Consider the following 19836-nt stretch of genomic DNA (forward strand, 5'->3'; position numbering starts at 1 on the left):
TGCGATCTTCCAATATTCACTGTTAACTTCGAAGGTCCACATCTTCCCCTCTGTAATTTTGGAGATGCCTAACTGTATTAAAAACAAATAAACAAACAAAACAGAACATTGACTTGAAGGGAATACAGACGCCAGCGCCATCCTCATGATTTGTAAATTGCCAGTGTGGTGAACTGAACCCCATAATTATATAATCAAATCATTCCTGGCGGCAACTCCTGAATTACTGATAGGGCCCCGGGGGTGGGGGGAGGTTGCTTTCTGGAACTTGGGTTCCCCTGATCTGGCTGCTGCTCAGTCAGCAGCCAACAGACGTGTCCCAGGGTCCAAGCCCTCACGTGCCTCTACCCCAGACAGACCAACCACATTGGGCCATGCTTGGTGACCCGCAGACCAAGAAGTTGAACGACTTGATCCCATGGGATCTGCCCTAAAATGTGTGGGAATCATGCCATCATTCACCATATAGATGTTTCCTGATGAGCTGTCAGTGAAATCTGGTGTCTGGACTAAAGAGGCCCAACGTGGGCCGTGTGGAGGAGAGGCCATAGACCAGTTTCTGGCCTGACTCACCCATGGGCCCAGTCCTACCATGATCTCATCCTGAACCGATGAAGTGGGGCATCAGTCCATTGGTTAGGGGACCCCCTGTGGAGCTCTTGATCATCTTCGATGGTTGGCTTCCAGAGCTCAGCACACCCAGCAGTGACTACAGCAGCTTATACATCCCTGACTCAAAACCAAGCACTGTCTAGCCCCTCTCCTTGGGAGTACCATGGGTCAGTTCCCAAGAGGACCCTCCTGGAGCAGGTGGGCAGTCCAAAAATCGGAGTGAACTTAGCTCATAGTGCCTTGGAAGGGCCCTTATAAGGTTGCTTATAACCCAAGGGTTGCTCTGTTACCTCAGGTCTGAGCTCCCCACTGCCAACACAGTGCAGATAAATGGAACCCCAAAGATTTCTTGTCCATGTTTGTCATGGTGTGAAGTAATGATTTTGTGGTGTGAAGTCATGGTTAGGCCATTTTAGTTTATTTTTTAGTGTTTGGGCCACACCTAGAAGTGTAAACTCAGGGCTTAGACCTGGCTCTGTAGCTCAGGGATCATACCTGGTGGGGCTCAGGGGACCATGTAGGGCAGGGGTCCTCAAACTCTTTAAACAGGGGCCAGTTCACTGTCCTTCAGACTGTTGGAGGGCCAGATTATAGTAAAAACAAAAATTATGAACAAATTTCTATGCACACTGCATATATCTTACTTAGAAGTGAAGAAACAAAATGGGAATAAATACAATATGTGGTCCTTGGGCCGTAAGTTTAAAGACCCCCTGATAGGGTGTCAGATTTGAACCTAGGTAGGCTGCATGCAAAGCAAGTGTCTTGTCTGTTGTACGATCTCTCCGGCCCAGGGAAGGCAATTCTCAATACTTTTAAAGTGTGGCTTTATACAAATTGAGTTGTTGGGTTCACATCTCTTCAGCATGGTCCACACAACCTTACCTCCCACTCTCCTTCTTAGGTCACCTGAGTTCTGGACTCAGAGCCCCAGAGTGGGTTCACTGGCCATTGACACTTCTTCTCTGCCTGTTCTTCTGGATCACACCCCTGACTGTGGCCAGAGTCCCAGACTTTCTCCTGCTTGTGTCACAGCATCACTCCCCGCATCGCTCCCTGTGGCACCACCCCTCTCAGCCCAGACTGCCAGGCTCCCAGCTGGTCCTATCTACTTCACTTGGGTCTGTGTTGTGTGTAGGAAGTGTCTGTCAACTGGTGTCTGGTTTTGGGGGACTGGAGGTTTCTATGATACTCATGTTCACCTGATGTGAGAGAACTGACCTTATGTGCTGTTGGCACATTGACAAATACTCCTGGGTGGGTTTTCTGGTTTGTTTTTGTTTCTTTGGGGGCTTGCTCCTGGTCTGTGCTCACTTTGCACTCAGAAATCATTCCCTGAGGTGCCCAGGATTGAGCAGAGGCCAGCCACTTGCAAGGCAAACACCCGTCTGCTGTGCTATCATTCCAGCCCCCAAATGTCCCTTTTTAAAGAGCAGTTTGGCAACAAAGACTAAAATGACACATTTCCTCATCCAAAGACTTAATGATCTGGTTTCTAGCAATTAACTGGCCTTATAAAAATATGTGCATCATTATGCAGAATTGAGTGCACAGTGGTTTTTTACTGATATTGCCTATCATTACCATATAGAATATTTGCTTTTATTTTTTGGGGGGCATTAACACCCTGTGACACTCTGCATTCAGGAATTAGTCTGGGTTGTGCTTGGGGGTGGGGTGACAACATATGGGATGCTGGGGTTGGAACCCAGGTCACCTGTGTGCAAGGCACCTGCTGTTGTACTTTTCCTACGCTAGCTCCAAGTATTTGTCTTTAAAAATGGAGTTAAAGTTACATGTACCAGTCATGGAGGACTATTTATGGCAGACTGTTAATTTTAAGAGGCTGCTGCCAAAGAGCTCCCTGGATGAAATACCATTTTTGTAAAATTTTATATTTCCACGATAAAAATATCTTTTAAAGAATCCACTAACTGCTGCTGGTAGTGATCTCGGGGAGCTGGTTCTTTCAGTACTTTTGTATAAGTTGAATTTTTCTGTGTGTGGGCCACACCTAGCAGCACTCTGGGAGGCTAATCCTGGATATGAGCTCAGGAATCATGCCTGCAGTGCTCAGGATACCCTAGGGACTACTGAGGATCAAACCTGCCACAGGCAAGAACCCTACCCACTGCACTATCACTATCGCCTGAGTTGAATTTTGACAACAATGAGTTAGATACTACTTTCATATAAGATAACTACAATGCTTTGGCCATTTGGGGAGAAAATGGTGCTTAATCAAGTAAATGATCAAGTTTGGGGCTGAAGCATAGCAGGGAGGACATTTTGCCTTGTAAGTGGTTGACCCCAAGTTCAATCCCTGGCATCCCATATGGTCCCTGAGCATGCCAGGAGTAATTTCTGGGCGCAGAGCCAGTAATAAACTCTGAACATCACTGGGTGTTGCCCCAAAACAAACAAACAAAAAGTTTTAAATGTTTCTGTCCCTAGTTTTTTGTTTGGTATTTAAAAAACTCCTGTTAATTGATCAGTGCCATTGCTTTCCAAACACCCACTTTTTCCTCTCAAATTATTTTGTGATTTAAGATTCGGGAAGGCTTTCATGCTCCATCAGCCACCTCCAAAGCTTAGCCTGCACAGGTCCTAACTCAGGAGCTGCCATGGGTGTTTGTTCCCTGAACAGATGTGGTGACTTTACAGTGGGCCTGGACAGGGCAACCGCAAACAGGCCCCACCACCGGAGCCTGGGAATCTGCAGAATCTAAAGACTAATGATTCTGATTTGTAATTCCCCATTTCTGGTGTGGGTTCTCCCTCTCCCCCAACCCCCATTGTGGAAGGGCAGTTTATTTCCCGGGGTGTGCTCTGGTGTCCCATTTAGGACAAAGGGCTTCGGAGAGATTTATGAAGCAAACTTGGTTCCGACCACAGTCATCCATCCGCCTTGCTGTTGACTCTCTTTATTGCCAATCAGCTCAGCAGAAAGCTTTGAGGAAAAGCAGCAATGGGGTTAAAAAAAATATGATAAAAAGGTGACCTGTTTGGAGGTACCAGAGTAGGCAGCAGCAGATATTATGCACTGGCTTCAAAGAGCAAATTATTGGGTGTTGTCATGAATAACTAACATAGTTTCAATATACACACACACATACACACACACACAAACACACAAACACACACACACACACACACACAAACGTTTTATCTGGCCTTCAGTGTGTGAGGGCTGAGATTTTTCTCTAGAGGTCCTGGGGCTAATCAGATGAGTTTCTCTCTCTCTCTCTCTCTCTCTCTCTCTCTCTCTCTCTCTCTCTCTCTCTCTCTCTCTCTCTCTCTCTCTCTCTCACTCTCTCACTCTCTCTCTCTCTCTCTCTTTCTCTTTCTCTTTCTTTGTTCCTCTCTGTCTCTCTCTCCTCTCTCTGTCTCTGTTTCTAACTGTCTCTCTCTTTTCCCCCCTCCTGGCAGTCTCGGGGGACTATAAGAGATGTGAGGATCAAAGCCTGTGAGCTGAGTGCAAGGCAGATGCCCTCCCACTGTGCTATTGCTCCATCCCCCAAAACTTAGGGTTTTACCAACTCATCTTGAAGTATCATTTGAGGGGGCTGGCACATTTCTATTCTTACCATCTGTTATTTTTTTTCTTTTTTAAAATTTTCAAAAGTCTACCTAGCAAAGGCCTAATTAATATTCCGTGTTTTACTTACTCTTCATAGTAGCTTGTGTTTAAACCTGTAATTTGTCAATGATGGCTTTTTAAACACAGATTTCTAGTGGGCCATATTTTATCTTCTTCTTCTAATCGGGGGGCCTTAGATGGAGGTCCCGTCTGGAACCTTCTCCAGTTCAGGCTCACATTTGATTTATGACTACGCAAATGACGGCAGGGCCATAACCTTGTTTTATGTGTCAGATCTGCATAAGAATTTTCCTACCAGAGCTTTTATGGTGCTCGACAGCTGCATCAATCCTCACATAATCATCCCTGGGAGCGTCTGCCGGTCATTTGTTGCTACTGTTTTCCCTTTTATTTCTGACAAATCTTTGAGAAAAAATTTGCCAAGATGGAAAGAAAAACCCATGTAAAACTTTAAAATAAAAGCCCTTTCCCACCCATTATTCCTGCTTGTGATCTCTAAGAAAAGTTAAATGTTTGTTTTTGTTTTTGTTTATGGGCCACACCCGGCGATGCTCAGGGGTTACTCCTAGCTGTCTGCTCAGAAATAGCTCCTGGCAGGCACGGGGGACCATATGGGACACTGGGATTCGAACCAACCACCTTTGGTCCTGGATTGGCTGCTTGCAAGGCAAACGCCGCTGTGCTATCTCTCTGGGCCCAAGAAAAGTTACATGTTTAATAATAGGGTTTTTATTGGCTTTTGGGTCACACAAGACAGTGCTCAGGGGTCACTACTGGCAGGGCTCTAGGGATCCTGTGGATGACTGGGAATTGGATGTGGCAGACAAGCGTCCCACCTGGTGTCCTGTCATTCCATCCCAAGAAAACTGAAATATTTAAGCTGGATTTTGGGATGTGACCACAGCTAAGTGACAGAATTTGGACCATGACAACTATGTGAAGCAAAGAAGCCAAAGTGCTTCTAAAGAGATGAGTTTTGTGGTGGTGTATGACCAGGACAGGAGAGCACTGTGTGAGGGGGTTTGGGTCTGGTTCCGTTCGCCCCTGGCACAGCAAGGAAAAGAACCTGACACCTACAAGGAAAAGAAGCTTCTGTATTAAAAGGGGTTGGAAATAGTGCCTGTGAGCCTGTTGATCTGTGTTTAGGGGTGTAAGAAGGGACCGAGAGAGTTGGGAATGATCACGCTGGACAAGAACCGCAGGCTGAAGGGAGGGAAAGGGATAGTGCCCCTTTCAGTAACAATATTGTTCCTGAAATCGTGGTGACCCTTCAGGAACAATATTGCAAACCACAGTTTCTACAAAGTAAATGGGAACAGGAAGGAGAAGGAGAGGAAGAGGGATCCACTAAGGAGGCAGGCGAGGTAGGAAGGTGGTGGAAAACTGGGGTCACTGGTGGCAGGAAATGTGCCCTGGACACCATATCAATTACGAACAACTTTGTAACTGTGTGAGGGGATCATAAAAGAGTAAAACCAACCTATAGGGAAGTCGGAGTGATAGCACAGCGGTAGGGTATTTGCCTTTCATGATGCCAACCTGGGACCTACCTGGGTTCGATCCCCCGGCATCCCATATGGCCCCTGAGCCTGCCAGGAGTGATTTCTGAGTGCAGAGCCAGGGGTAACCCCTGAGCGCTGCTGGGTGTGGCCCAAAATACAAAAACAAACAAACAAACAAAAAACCCTAAAAGAAAAAAAAAAACAACCTATCTATGTAAATGATTCCCAAACTAGTTTTACTCTCATAACTTAAACACACAACAGACCCTCAAAGGTTCTAGTTCAGTAACTCCCACAAAGGGTATTTGGGGAGGTAGGTTGGCACGGTCACCTGCAGAAAGGTGGGCCTAGGGCTCTCAGGCCACTGTGCCTTGCCTGGCTTCCGCCTGGGCTATTCTTAGCTTTGGGTTTCTCTCCTTGGCTTAGTTCGTAAGGGCTGTTCTTGCAGAAGAGATGTCTGTCTGTCACTTGTCAGGGATTCAGGGCAGACGTGGCCTCTCTCAGCTTTGGTTGCAAGGAGATATGGGTGTGGCCTGGCCAGACCACTGTAGACCACCTGGCTTAGTCTGGTACCAGTCAGCCTGGCAGAAGGCTTCGTTCCCTGAGCTTACGAAGGTCTGGCTGCCCACTGCGGCTCTCCCAAGGGTACTCAGCAGGGACTCATGTCCTGAGACCCTGGAGTCAGGGCCAATATGCTCTCCTGGCATCTGATTTTTCTCCTGAAAGGACCAGAGTCATGACACCCTGTATCCACACCCCCCCCCTTTAAAATGTGTTCCAGAAATCACCCCATCTTCAAAGCCTCATCCGCCAGTCGTGGGCAAAGTGACTCATCACAGCATCGAACTGTACTGGGACCTGGACAAGAAAGGCAAGCGGCAGGGGCCACAGGACCAATGGCTCCGGTTCTCCATTGAAGAAGAGGACCCTAAAACGCACACTTATGGTATCATTTATACGTAGGTGCCCGCCGTACCCCACTTTACTGCCTTCTTAGCTGGGACCCGTGACTCTCTGAACCCAGAGAGAGGAGTGAGTTGGCACTGTTTGCATTTCTGTGTCTGTACCTCTCCCTTCATTTTGGTTTCGGGTCATACCAGGCATTGGTCAAGGATTACTCCTCACTCTGCACTCAGGGGACACTTCTGGCTGTGCTTGGGGATCCTATGGGATGCTGGGGATCGAACCTGGGTTGGCCGTATGCAAGGCAAATGCCCTCCCCACTGTGCTATTGCTCTGATCCCCATGCCTGCCCATTTTAATGCCCAGGGGAAGATGCCTCAAAGGAGAGGCCCCTTTGTGATGAAACCTTCTTCTCTATTGGGAGAGTGGCCCAGATGCCTGGAACGTTCTGAGGGTGAACTGGAGCCCTCAACATAGGTCTGGTCCCAACTGGCTGTGCCCGGGACAGTGTCTTGATCTATGGCCACTACCTGTTTTTTTAGCTTCCTCCCTACAGCTCACTTGGAGCCCTTTACAACCCCTTCAGCCACCTGCTCTTCCCCCGGGCCCTGTTGCTGTCTGTCCTTTGAATCTCCCACCCCTCTCTGAGACTCTTGCCGACTCCTTCACTCCTTCCTAGAGCACTGTATCCAGCCAGGCCCCTTCTCCAGTCTGCCTGTTAGTTTTCCCACAAGAGGAGTTGAGGTCCTGCTCATGGGGCCCTCCTGATCCCCCAATCCAATTCCAAAACTGTGTGGGGGTCAGTGAAGTTCATGAGGAACTGGTGGTTGCGGAGACACTACTGTGTGGCCTTCTGGGAACAGCTCCCAACTTCCTCCCCATGTCTGTCCCCCCACCCAGCAGGAAACAGTGACTCTGCTTCTGGGTGACCCTTTGAAAGCTGGGGGGTTGAACAGTGAGGAATGATGCAGAAATGGTCCCCCGCATGGTCCCCACCTCGTCCCCTTCAGGGCCTGGCCTGGAGGTGGTTGGAGAGAAGCCTGCTGCACCCCTTCTGTCTGCTGGTCTGAGGTGCTCCTCTTGCCTGGCACCAGGGACCAGGTCCTACCCACGGAGGTGGCCTGTCCGAGAGTCCAGAGGCCGCAGGGACATTCTTGTCCTGTTGCCACTGCCCCGAGTTGGGAAGAAACCCCCCCCCCGCTCTAACCCCCTGTTAACCCCTTTCCATCCAGTCCCAGCACTAGTGCCACCTCAGGACTCTCCCTTTGCCTTGACCTTGCCACCTTGCGTGTTTTAAGTAGACCATTGACCCATCCCAGTAGGGTCCCCATTGATCAGTGGCTGTGAATCCACTTTCATGGATTATCCAGACTGTCCACTAGGTGGCGCAGCGAGACTGTGCGGTCCTCTCCCTGCATCTGGGTGGCCTCAACCCTGCACGTCCCATGTGCCCTAAATGGACCTTCCTGACGGGGGGTGGGGGGGTGGATGAGGGGACCTGGAGAGCTCTGCCCAGCTCCCACCATGGACCCCTCCGTCCTGTCTTTATTTTGGGAGGGCACACGCAATGATGCTCAGGGTTACTCCTGGCAATCTCGAGGGATCGTATGGGATGCTGGGAATCAAACCCGCATCAGCTGTGTGCAAAGCAAATGTCTTAAAATTTCTTTCTTTCTTTTTTTTTCCTGGTTTTTGCGCCACACCTGGTGATGCTCAGGGTTTACTCCTGGCTTGGGGATATATGGGATGCCGGGAATCAAACCCAGGTCCGTCCTGGGTCAGCTGCGTGCAAGGCAAATGCCTTACCGCTGTGCTATCACTCTGGCACCTTAAAAAAATTTCTACCTTTGGATTTTGGAGCATACCTGGTGGTGCTCAGGAGTTACTACTGGCTCAGGGCTCAGGAGTTATTCTCAGATTGATACTGAGAGAGCCATGTAGTGCAGGGGTAGAACCTAGGACCCTTGTGTGCAGACAGGGCGGGGTGGTGGTGGTTTGTCTTCGCTGTCCTAGTCCCTGTGATCCTCTGGAAGACTTTCCTCAGGACCTCTACATCCTCCCAGGACATTCTCATCTAGTGTTGGGTCACTGTCCGTCGGCTCAGGGCCCGTGACTTTCTCTTCCTGTGGTCTGGCCCTGGTCCCTGACTGGATGCCTGCCCGGCCTTGCATCCTATCCTCGTTTTAAATCAAATCACCGTGAGATACACGGTTGCAAAGTTGTTCATGATTGAGTTTCAGCCCTGCAATGTCCAACACCCTTCACCAAGGGCATTTTTCCTGCCACCAATGTTCCTAGTTTCTCTCCCCCAGCCCTGTTCCCTAACTGCCTCTGAGGCAAACTTCTCTCACTCCTCTCTCCCCCTCCCTCTCTCCTTCCCTCTCTCCTTGCTTCCCTGTCCCCTCCCCTCTCCCCACCTCTCTCTTTCTCACTCTCTCTCCCTCCCTATTAGGCATTTTATTTTGTACTATTGTTCCAGAAGGGATGTTCTGTCTATCCCTTTCCCTCCTTCCAGCACCCAGTTCTTATCTAGAGTGATCATTCCCAACTCTCACAGTCACAGTGCTCCCTTCTCCTGGCCCTCATTTTTATTGTCTTTGGGTATTATTACCAACTATCTTTTAAAAAATATATCCCACAAATGTCGCATCCTGCTCACTCCCTTTCTGTCCCACTGCTTCAACCCATGGCTCCCCTGCCTTTTTCCACCAGTGCCTCCCACACTTAGCATTCAGGTTTCGGTTGTTGGCCACATGGTCCCGGGGAGACAGAACAGAATTTCTGGGTGTGCCTGAGACAGATGGGGAAGACACAGATAAAGCCCAGGACAAGTTGGGTGTGGGGGGACGCGCATGGATGGATGTGGAAGTTTCCCCAAGCAGGGCTAAGCTGGCCTGTGAGGTTCCTATGGTGCACAGGGGTTGGAGGCCCTGTTGGGCTGGGCATGGGCCTGGATGAGCCTTTGGCAGGGGCCCTGTTGGGGGCTTCAGGCCCACCTGCCCTGTTTCCCCTGTCTAGTGGCTACTCGACACAGCATGTAGTGGAGGGCCTGGAGCCTCGCACCGTGTACCGGTTCCGACTGAGAGTCACCAGCCCCTCGGGCGACTGCGAGTACAGCCCTGTGGTGTCTGTGTCCACTACCAGTGAGTAGTACAATGGGTCATGGGGGAGGGGGCACCAGTCCTGCCAGGCCAGCAGTGCTTCTGCTCTGAGCCCGAGGACCTCACCCTGGCCCGTCAGTGGACAAGTATCCAGGGGTTGGGATGATGGGGGGAGAGCTAGAGGGTGTAGCTGAGCAAGTCCTCTCCCCATCTGCCTTCCCCAGGGCTGGTTTTTTGGAGGCTGTGTGGATGGCAATTGAGAGCTGCCCCCTCTCAAGCAAGGAGAGGTTCCCCTTGCCTTCTGCATAGTTCCCAGTTCCCAAGGGGCTGATCTGCTTCTGACCTTGGGTGGAGGTGCCAGTTCTTTGTTTTATTTGGGTGTGCTAAGCCACTCCTGGCAGCATTCAGGGGTCACTCTGATATTGCCGAAGATCAGTTGGGGTCAGCAAGAGAACCTTTACCAGCTCTTGGTCTCGCCATGGGGATTTTAAAGTGTGTGTGTGTGTGTGTGTGTGTGTGTGTGTGTGTGTGTGTGTGTGTGCACGCGCGCGCGCGAGAGTGCGCTTGGCCCACTGGGTACTCAAATTTTATAAAAGCCCAAATGTGGGGCCAGAGAGATAACACAGCGGTGTTTGCCTTGCAAGCAGCTGATCTAGGACCTAAGGTGGTTGGTTCGAATCCCGGCATCCTGTATGGTCCCCCGTGCCTGCCAGGAGCTATTTTTGAGCAGATAGCCAGTTGTAACCCCTGAGCACCGCTGGGTGTGGTCCAAAAACCAAAAAAAGAAAAAAAAAAAAAAGCCCAAATGCTCAATCAATGAGAAGCCAGAGGGTCTTGGGTCTGTGTGAAAGTGCCACCCTTTTTGTTTTGTTTTTGGGTCACACCCGGCAGTACTGAGAGGTTACTCCTGGCTCTGTGCTCAGGAATCACTCCTGGCTAAACTTGGAGGCTGCTGGGGATTGAACTCAGGCCAGCTCAAGGCAAGGCAAGCGCCCTTCCTGCTCTGCTATTGCTCCAGCCCAGAAATGACATTTTATTTATTTATTTATTTATTTATTTATTTATTTATTTATTTATTTATTTATTTATTTGCTTTTTGGGCCACACCTGGTGACATTCAAGGGTTAACCCTGGCTATGTGTTCAGAAATTGCTCCTGGCTTGGGGGGACCATATGGGATGCCAGGGGATCAAACTGCGGTCTGACCTAGGCTAGCGTGGGCAAGGCAGATGCCTTACTACTTGCGCCACCACTTTGGCCCCCCAAAATGCCATTTTAAATGTCTCATCTGCTGGTACTTGCTGTGACCTTCAGTCCTGTCCTCCCAGGTCCTGACTGTGGGGACTCAGATGTGGTTTGGAGGCAGTTTGGGATCTGGCTAGTTTAGGAACCTCCTGTCTCCTGGGGTATGCCATGGGGTCCAGGAGTGACCGGGCCACTGTGACTGGGGTCCCTCATCTCAGGGGTCACCATGACAGGAAGGTGGTGGGAGTAGACTGGGAATGGGGTCAACTTCTTCATCAGAGACTGGGGAGTATTTGCTCCCCTGACATTGCTCGGTTCTGACAGGCTTGGCCATCACCCCTGGTCCATGGGCCCTGTCCACCTCTTTCTCTTCCTTCTTCTCTCCTTCCCACTGACCCCACTGGGGGACTGTGCCAGGTAGCAGGGAGCCTGTACCCTTTCCCCGAAGGTCTTGCTGACAGTGAGAAATGTTCACGTTCTACTAATGGGAACCAAAAGGGCCTCTTTGGGCCAGTGCTCTGTACCCATGGGAAAGTATCTTAATACATCACAAAGCACAGCCTTAGAGTCCAGGCAGTTCTTTCCTCCTTGGCCCCAGGAGATATGCAAGGGTTCCTCCCGAAATGGAGCTCAGGGCCTCTTTGTGGTGCCCTTTACAGAGAAGCACCTGCCACCAGGTCATAGGCAATGCGTTCAGTGAGCTGGTTTGCTCACTGTACCTGAGAGACCCACCTTCTGCCCTGACCGGGATCAGGCATCTGCTCAATCTCCTGCAGCACTACAGTGCAAAGACTGGATGTGTGTGTGTCCAGGATGGAGGGGTGCTGAGGAGATGGAGCCCCAAGGTACTGCTGGGCTACATGTGCATGTGGCCCACCTCTTACTGTGACCCCTTACACAGACCATTGTGACTCTACCCTGGGCCTTATGACACCCTGCATAGACCTGTATCTTCCAGACTCATCACCAGGGGCACCTGTCTCATCTTTCCTCTTTTTTTTTTGAGGAATTTGGGGTCAGACTTGGAGGTGCTCATAGATCCCTCCTGGAGGTGCTCAGAAAACCAGATGTGTTGACGGGGGTTTGCTCACACTGGGGTGGCCATGTACTGGCTAGTGCTTGTCTCTGTTTCTGTGTCTCTGTCTTTCTTCCTCTCTCTCCAGTAACTGGAAAAGTATTGCTGAAGGTGACCCCTCAGCAGATAAATCAGATAACCCCATCCTATTCTCAACTCTGACCCCACAAGGTCCTGCAGGACTCCGGGGCCCAGGGGCTCCTCTGTTCTTCCTCTGCTATCTGGTTCTAGTTTGTCAGCCTTGCTGCATGTCTCTGTGTGGGGTGTGGGGAGACACTGCCATTCTCTGTCTCAGGTGTGGGGACATACCACCCTTTTCTGGATCCTCTGTCCATCTGTTCCAGCTGGGGTTCATCCCGCTTTCCTGTCTGGGGGCCCGGTAGACATAGGAGCTTTTGCCCAGAAATTTCCTCCAGGCTCGAGTCCCAGAGGCAGAAAGAGCTCTCAGGCTTCCTGGGACCTAAACCTGTCTAGCTGGGAATGACCAATGGCCAGGCTGTCTCCCTGCTCCGTGGGATACCCTGGTCCTTTTCACACGATTCAGATCTTTCCACATCAGCAGAGGGGCAGCCTGGTTTTGGCTGCCTCTGTCCCTGAGCCCAGCAAGGCCCTAGCTTCGTAGCTTGTCCCAGATCTACAGCTGTAGAAAGTTCTGGGGAGGATGCCAGGGAACAAGTGGGAGATGGAAGGTGGTTAGTGCAGGGGTGTGAATATGTGGGGGCCTGAGTTTTGTTCTGGAATCCCCACAAGTTAGAGGACCATACTTATTCACAGTACCTTGAGTTTTGTCTTGGTTTTGGGCCACACCTGGCAGGCCTCAAAGGTTACTCCTGCTTCTGCACTCAGGTCCCTCCAGGCAGGCTTGGGGGACCCTATGGGATGCTGAGGATTGAACCCAGGCCAGCTGTGTGCAAGGCAAGTGCCCTTCCTCCCAGCTGTGCTATATCTCTTGTCTAGGCTTGAATTTATTACCAGGGAAGCCAAAAGAAATCAGCCCTGGGTCACTGCCTAGGAAACCACACTTCATCCACCCTCACCCCATCTCCAGGCTGGTTCTCTGTCCCTGGGTACCTTCCAAATGTGGGAAAGGGGATCTTGGGTTGGCACTGAGTTTCCAACCAGTTTTTTTATTGTTTTCTTTTTTTTTTCTTGGTGTTTAGAATTGGCTGTTTTTATCATCCTTTATAATCTAATTTTTCTCTGAGTAGAAATGTTTACAGAACCAGAGCAGGACAGCTCTAAAACACCCATTCACACCCTCTCAGATCCTGATATTCTTGCCTTGCCCTCTTTACACAGCTTGTAAATGAGCTTTACTCACTCAGGCTCTTAGATTTGGGGTTGAATAAACACACACTGTCCCGGTCTTACCCCCATCAGGAAAGCAGACAGATAGATTCTCTTAGAAAGTTGATATTTTTATTTCTTTTACTTAATTTGCAGCAATTATAAAGAAAGTTAAATGAATTAAAAATTTTAGTTTCTTTTTATACTTTATTTTTTGTTTTTGGGCCACACCAGATGGTACTCAGGGGTTACTCCTGGCTCTGGGCTCAGAAATTACTCATGGTGGGCTTGGAGGACCATATGAATGCCGGAGATTGAACCCTGGTCAGCCATGTGCAAGGCAAACACCCTCCTTACTGGACTATTGCTCTACGCCCCTTTGGTATCATTGTGTCCTGTGACTCCTCAACCAGTGCCCCTGCTGTGCGTATTTGGGCTGTGATTGTTCTTGGTAGCTCAGAGGGTAATTGAGTTTGTACCTGAGTCCTCTCTTTCCTCTGCCTCCCTTTTCCCTATCCTCCCTCCCATCCTCTCCACTTCCACCCTCTGTCTCTCCCATTCCCCAGAGGTGTCGTAGACCAGACTGTAAAGGAGAGGGCTGGGGAGACATTTTCTGAGGCCTGAGGATGAGAGTCTGGAGTGGACACTGTGATGCAAGTGGCATAAAGGAAAGGGGCTGGCTTCTGGACCCCCAGGATGGGCCCCAGACCTGGACATCACTTCGTGGCCCAGTGCAAGGGAGGCCTGAGTGTCAGGAGAGCCCGAGGGTAGGGGCTGTGCCGGGGGAGAAGGGGCATGTAGCTGCTGGGCCCCTGCTGAGACATGTAATCTCGGTATCCTTCATGCTCACCCCTGAGTGCTCCCTGAGTCCTCCCAATGTCCTCAATTCTTCTGCTCCCCAGACTCGCCTTCTGGTATCCACCCCCCCCTCCCCTAGGCTTTCCTGTGGGGATGCCCCTTGCTGGCTCCAGCCCTGGGCAGCCCTGAAACTTGGCATTTGAACTACTAAAGTTTTGGGTGTCTTGGTTTTGCAGTTCAAGCAGTTTGGTGGCTCCATTGTACATGGGACCAGCCCGTCATGATTCTAGACTTTCCTGGGCCCTGTGATAGACATTCAGTAATTCTGATGAAACCAAGAGAGTGACTGTCAACATGTCAGAGTCACCCCACCTGGGCTGCAAGTCCCTGGGGGTTCAGATGCTTTACTGGCTGTGCCCTAGGTTGGGGGAAGCCAGAAGCAGTCAGGGAAGGAATAGGAGAGGTGCTTGTCAGATGAGCCAGCTGCCATCAGACTAGCCAGGCACCATCAGACCAACCAGGCACCATCAGACTAGTGAGGCATCTGTCAGACCAGCCAGGTACCATCAGACTAGCCAGATGCCATAAGATTAGATGGGAAATCATCAGACTAGCTAAGTACCATCAGATCATCAGGCACCATCAAACCAGCCAGATGCCACCATATCATTAGGGGACCTCAGAGCAGCGGGGAACTGCCCCTCCATGCCCTGTCTGCCCTACCCTGTGGGTATACTGTCTTGCCCTAGGAGAGCCACTCAGCAGTGAACACTTCCACCGAGCTGTCAGTCTCAACGACGAAGAACTGCTGGTACGGATGCTCCAAGGAGGGTAAGTGTGACTGGACTGGGGACAACTCCATGCCGTGTCTTCACCCTTGGAGTGTTTGTTGGTTTTGGCCACACCCAGTGCTGCTCAGTGCTGATTCTGCACTCAGGATCCTTCTGGCAGGCTCAGGGAGCACCCAGGTTGCTGGGGAAGGACCCTGGGTGGCTCTGTGCAAGACACACACTCACCTCGAGGTGCTGTCGCTTAGTCTTTCTCCACCCAGGACCTCGAGTTCACAGCAGCACGTCCCCCTCTGTGGGGCACGATCTTCTCCATGAGCAGGGGATGGTCTCAGCCCAGGGAAGGCCACTGGGGGTTTTCTGGGGAGCTGGAGTGGCCTGGTGACGGGTCTCTGTCCCCCCAGCAACATTCAGGTGGACGTGCCCAACAAATTTGGCTTCACTGCGCTTATGGTGGCCGCACAGAAGGGCTACACCAGGTAGGGCCTTCTCCGCTCTGCCCTGTGGGCTCTGGTGGGGGGGGCTGCTCTTCTTCCACTGCTGCCTAAGGGCTGGACTCAGGCATGAGTGTAGGACAGGTCACAGAGCAGGGATGATGTAGGTGGGTGTGTCAGGGAGGGGGAGAGAGAAAGATGAGATATGAGAGAGAGAGAGAGAGGAGAGAGAGGGAGAGAGGAGAGAGGAGAGAGGAGAGGGGGGAGAGGTGGGGTGGGAGGGGAGAGAGGAGAGAAAGCAGAGAGGAGAGAGAGAGAGGAGAGAGGACAGAAGAGAGTAGAGGAGAGAGAGAGGGCAGAGGAGAGAAGAGAGAGGAGAGAGAGAAAAGAGAGGGGAAAGAAGAGAGGGAGAGAAGAGAGGGGAGAGAGAACTGAGGAGAGAGAGAGGAGAGGGAGGGGAGAGAGGAGAGAGCAGAGGAGAGAGAGGAGAGCAGGGAAGAGAGAGGAGAGAGAGGAAGAGAGCAGAGAAGAGAGGAGAGAGAGAGGGGAGAGGAGAGAGAGGAGAGGGAGGGGAGAGAGGGGATAGAGAGCAGAGGAGAGAGATGGAGAGGAGAGAGCAGAGAAGAGAGAGGAGAGAGACGAAGAGAGGAGAGAAAGAGGGAGAGAGAGGGAGAGAGGAGAGAGGGGAGAGTGGAGAGAGAGGAGAGAGAAGAGAGGGAGGAAGAGAGGAGAGCGGGGAGAGGAGAGGGGGAGTGAGGGGGAGAGGAGGGATGAGAGGAGAGAGGAGAGAGGAGAAGAGAATGAAAGAGAGAGAGGAGAGAGAGAGAAAGAAAAAAGATAGGTAGAAGAGTGTGTTTTTGGGACTTCATCATGCCGGATGCTAAGTCCAGTTGGAAACAGCGTTTCAGTGTTTGGAGATGATTCTCGAAGCATGTCCCTATTTCACTGCAGCCTTTTGTTCCAAACCTCCTAGCTGGTAACATTCCTTCCTTCTGGTGGTTTCTTTCAGTCTTGTGAAAATCCTGCTTTCGAATGGCACAGACGTGAACCTCAAGAACGGAAGTGGCAAGGACAGGTAGGTGGGGGTGCTCCTAGGAAGTGGCACGGGGCTTATGGCTGGCAGGATTTGGACTTAACCCCATTATTCAATGTGGTTTTTCTCACCAAGGTGAGCAGCCCCAGAGGATGGAACTCATGGTTCATTCACTGGTTCCCATTTCACCTTTTCCTGGGGGTTCCCAGGGGCAGCAGGTGACTAAAATCCCCATCACTGAGGGCACTTGACTGAGTGCTGAGCCGTCCCCTGGCCCCCTTGGGAGTCCCAGTGTATCACAACTTCCATTAAATCTTGTCGCAGAAGCAACCAGCAGGCACCAAAGACAGAACACTGGGGCCAGAGTGATAGCACAGTGGGGAAGGTGCTTGCCTTCCAGGTTCGACCCCCCCCCCCCCCAGCATCCCACAGGATCCCCCAAGCCTGCCAGAATGATTCATGAGTGCAGAGCCAGGAGTAAGCCCTGAGCACTACTTGGTGTGTCCCCCCAAGCAAAACCAAAATACACCTCTAAAGACAGAACCCGAGAGCTTTCCAGAAGAAAAGGGCTGAGTTCCAAAAGGGGTGTTTATGCAGGGAGCATGGCTTATTTTATTTATTTTGATTTTGGGGCTCCGAGAACTTGATTCTTGAGCCCTTCACTTGAGTTCAAGCATGTACGCAGCCCCAGGGTTCCATGTGTCTGACTGTCCATCCCTGTGCTCCAGCCTGATGCTCGCCTGCTATGCTGGCCACCTGGACGTGGTGAAGTGCCTGAGGATGAGCGGGGCGTCGTGGCAGTCCCGGGACCTGGGAGGGTGCACTGCGCTGCACTGGGCGGCCGATGGTGGTCATTGCCACGTGATAGAGTGGATGATCAAGGATGGGTGTGAGGTGAGTCAGGCTGGGCAGACCACGGTGGGGAGTAGAGGGGCCATGGGTGGCACTTCCGGGACTCCCAGGTGATGCGCGTGGGAGAGATTGTCACCTCCTGTTCCCTGATGGCCTCAGGAAGGACCTTGGACTTCTCTGTGGCTGGTTCTTCTGAGTGCAGCTCGGGGATAAAAGCCCTCAGTGCCCCACCCACCTGTACCCTGGGACATGAGGCTGTTACTTGGTATGGATCACAGTGAATGGTGGCAACTGGGGGTTCCCATGGCTCTCCCATGAAGGAGAGCTGAGACCCTCCTGAAGTTGCCAGGATAAGTAGCCCCTCTCCTCACTGGCTCATGGGTAACTTCTAGCAAAGCCACAAGTTTAGAGCTTGGAACCATCGAGAATGCTCTCTAAAATGTACACATGTGCCCATGTCCATGGCAGTGCCTCTGTGGCATGTGTCTTTCTGTATCCTTGGCTCTGCCTGGAAGTGGGGCCTTCTCTGGGATCTTGGAGAAAACTCTGTTTCTGGAAATGGAGACTGCTGTGTGGAAGTTTTCAGGTGGAGCTGTACCCAGAGGTGTGGGACAGTACAGAGGGGGGTTTGTGGGATCCTTTTAGGGGTGAGCCTGTGAGGAGCTGCTGGGCCTCCTAGATGACCCCATCCACATCTGATACCTCTTTGTGCTGCTCCCAGAGGCTCTGGAGTCCTTTAAGGGCCAGAGCGAGGGGCGCAGATTGGGAATCGGTTTCATTCTTAGGTCCCGGGAGAAGAGGGAGGAGGGGCAGGAGAGGAGAAAGTAGGAGAAGACAGGCCATGTGTTGGGGCTTCCAGAGTCTGGCCTTGATATAGGCCTCTGTGGGTCTGGCCCAGAGGGGGCTGGGTGGGGCTGGGTGGGACCCATCTTTTCCTGGGTGCTGTTGAGTGGAGGGTGGGTGCTGGGGAGCCCAATGCTACTGTTCCCATGGCAGGTTGACTCTGTGGATGCTGGGTCGGGCTGGACGCCACTCATGCGGGTCTCAGCTGTGTCTGGAAACCAGGCGGTGGCATCTCTGCTCATTGATGCTGGCGCTGATGTGAATAAGAGAGACAAGGACGGGAAGACGCCCCTGATGGTAGGGGCACAGCTGCTGGTGGCCTGTGTCTGGACCCTGTCCCAGCCCATCCATATAGCTGGATCCCCTCAGTCCCTACTTCTGGCCCAACAGCACCAAATCTTTCTCATGGTCCATATTTTAGACATCCACGGTGACAGCAGAAATAAGTTTCCACTAGTTCTGCCTGGGCCTCCTTCAGCCCCTCTGAGCACAAAGAAAGGCAGTGTGTCCCTCCCACCCTGTCGGGTCCCCACACCCCGTCCTGTCCTGTGTTGGTGAGGCTTGAGCCCTGCGTCGTCCCAGGTGGCCGTGTTGAACAACCATGAGGAGCTTGTCCAGCTACTGCTCGATAGAGGCGCAGATGCAAGTGTCAAAAATGAGGTGAGCCCCTGACAGAGGAGGGAGCCACATGGATACACAGGGACACACAGGGACATACACATAGGTAAACACATGGACACATGGGAATACATACATGGATAAACACATGGACATGGGGACACACCTGGGCAAATACATGGGGACATGGGACACATGGGGACACACATGGATGAACACATGGGAACATGAACACATGGATAAACATGGATATGTGCAAAACCAGACATACATGGATATGGAAACACAAAGATGCATGCCAACAAAGAGAGACACGTGGCCGTGCAGACCCACTCCTCTCCTCTCCTACAGTTTGGCAAAGGAGTCCTGGACATGGCCCGAGTTTTCGACAGGCAGGTGGGTGCAACCTCCTCTCCTCTTCCCCACTTCCCCTTTCCTCTCCTCTTCTTTTTCCTCCCCTCCTCTCCTTTTCTGGCCTGCCTGTTCCATCCTCCTGTCTCCTCCTGTTCCTGTGCCCTAGAATGTCGTGTCCTTGCTAGAAGAGAGAAAGAAGCAGATGCCCAAGAAGCCACCTACCTGCCACCCTGAGAAACAGGGCCCCACCAAGGCTTAGGCCCGCTTGTGCTATGATACGTGCCTCTGCCCTGGGAAACGGTCGCACCGAGGCCTAGGCCTGCCTTGCCATGATGCCTGCCTCCACCCCTGGACGCTGAGGCCCAGGTCCGCCCCACGATTCACAGGCCCGGCTCTGAAATACAACTGTTAACCTTTAACCTGTCATCACTGATGGCTTATGGACAGGGGCTTGCATGCCCCTGCCTCTCCACTTTGCTCTCTCCTCTGAGCCTGCAGGATCCTGGACAGTCTCCCTATGTGACCATCAAAGCCTTGCCTCTGCAAGGCTGCCCTTGGGAAGCTCAGGAGGCTCCAGGACCCTGAGCGGGTGTCTCGGCCCTGGTCCTGCTGCTGTTATGGCACTGTGGCCAGGACCCCCAGCAGTGTATGTGCAGATGGTCCTTGGCGTGACCGTCGCCAGAGCTCAGAGCCCCCTACCCCCTGTGAGGGCCTCAGGACCCTTCATCTCCCAGCCTGCACACAGGTTGCACATTAGGGGATCCCATCAAAGGGAGGTGCCCACCACCCC

At 51.8% G+C, this 19836-nt stretch overlaps 1 protein-coding gene across 1 annotated transcript in view; it reads left to right on the forward strand.

The window, feature by feature from the left end:
• FANK1 (fibronectin type III and ankyrin repeat domains 1) overlaps window positions 1–19555 on the forward strand; it is a 35861-nt gene extending 16306 nt beyond the window's left edge. Inside the window, exons 4-13 of the mRNA XM_049790453.1 lie at window positions 6497–6674; window positions 9637–9761; window positions 14874–14955; window positions 15317–15391; window positions 16356–16421; window positions 17108–17273; window positions 18228–18371; window positions 18657–18734; window positions 19044–19088; window positions 19213–19555. Of these exons, the coding sequence (XP_049646410.1) occupies window positions 6497–6674; window positions 9637–9761; window positions 14874–14955; window positions 15317–15391; window positions 16356–16421; window positions 17108–17273; window positions 18228–18371; window positions 18657–18734; window positions 19044–19088; window positions 19213–19305 (1052 nt within the window). The 3' untranslated portion in view covers window positions 19306–19555. The remainder of the gene's footprint in view (window positions 1–6496; window positions 6675–9636; window positions 9762–14873; window positions 14956–15316; window positions 15392–16355; window positions 16422–17107; window positions 17274–18227; window positions 18372–18656; window positions 18735–19043; window positions 19089–19212) is intronic.
• The last annotated feature ends 281 nt before the right edge of the window (window positions 19556–19836 follow it).

Source organism: Suncus etruscus, chromosome 17 (genome assembly GCF_024139225.1).
Source record: "Suncus etruscus isolate mSunEtr1 chromosome 17, mSunEtr1.pri.cur, whole genome shotgun sequence".
Lineage (NCBI taxonomy): Eukaryota > Metazoa > Chordata > Mammalia > Eulipotyphla > Soricidae > Suncus > Suncus etruscus.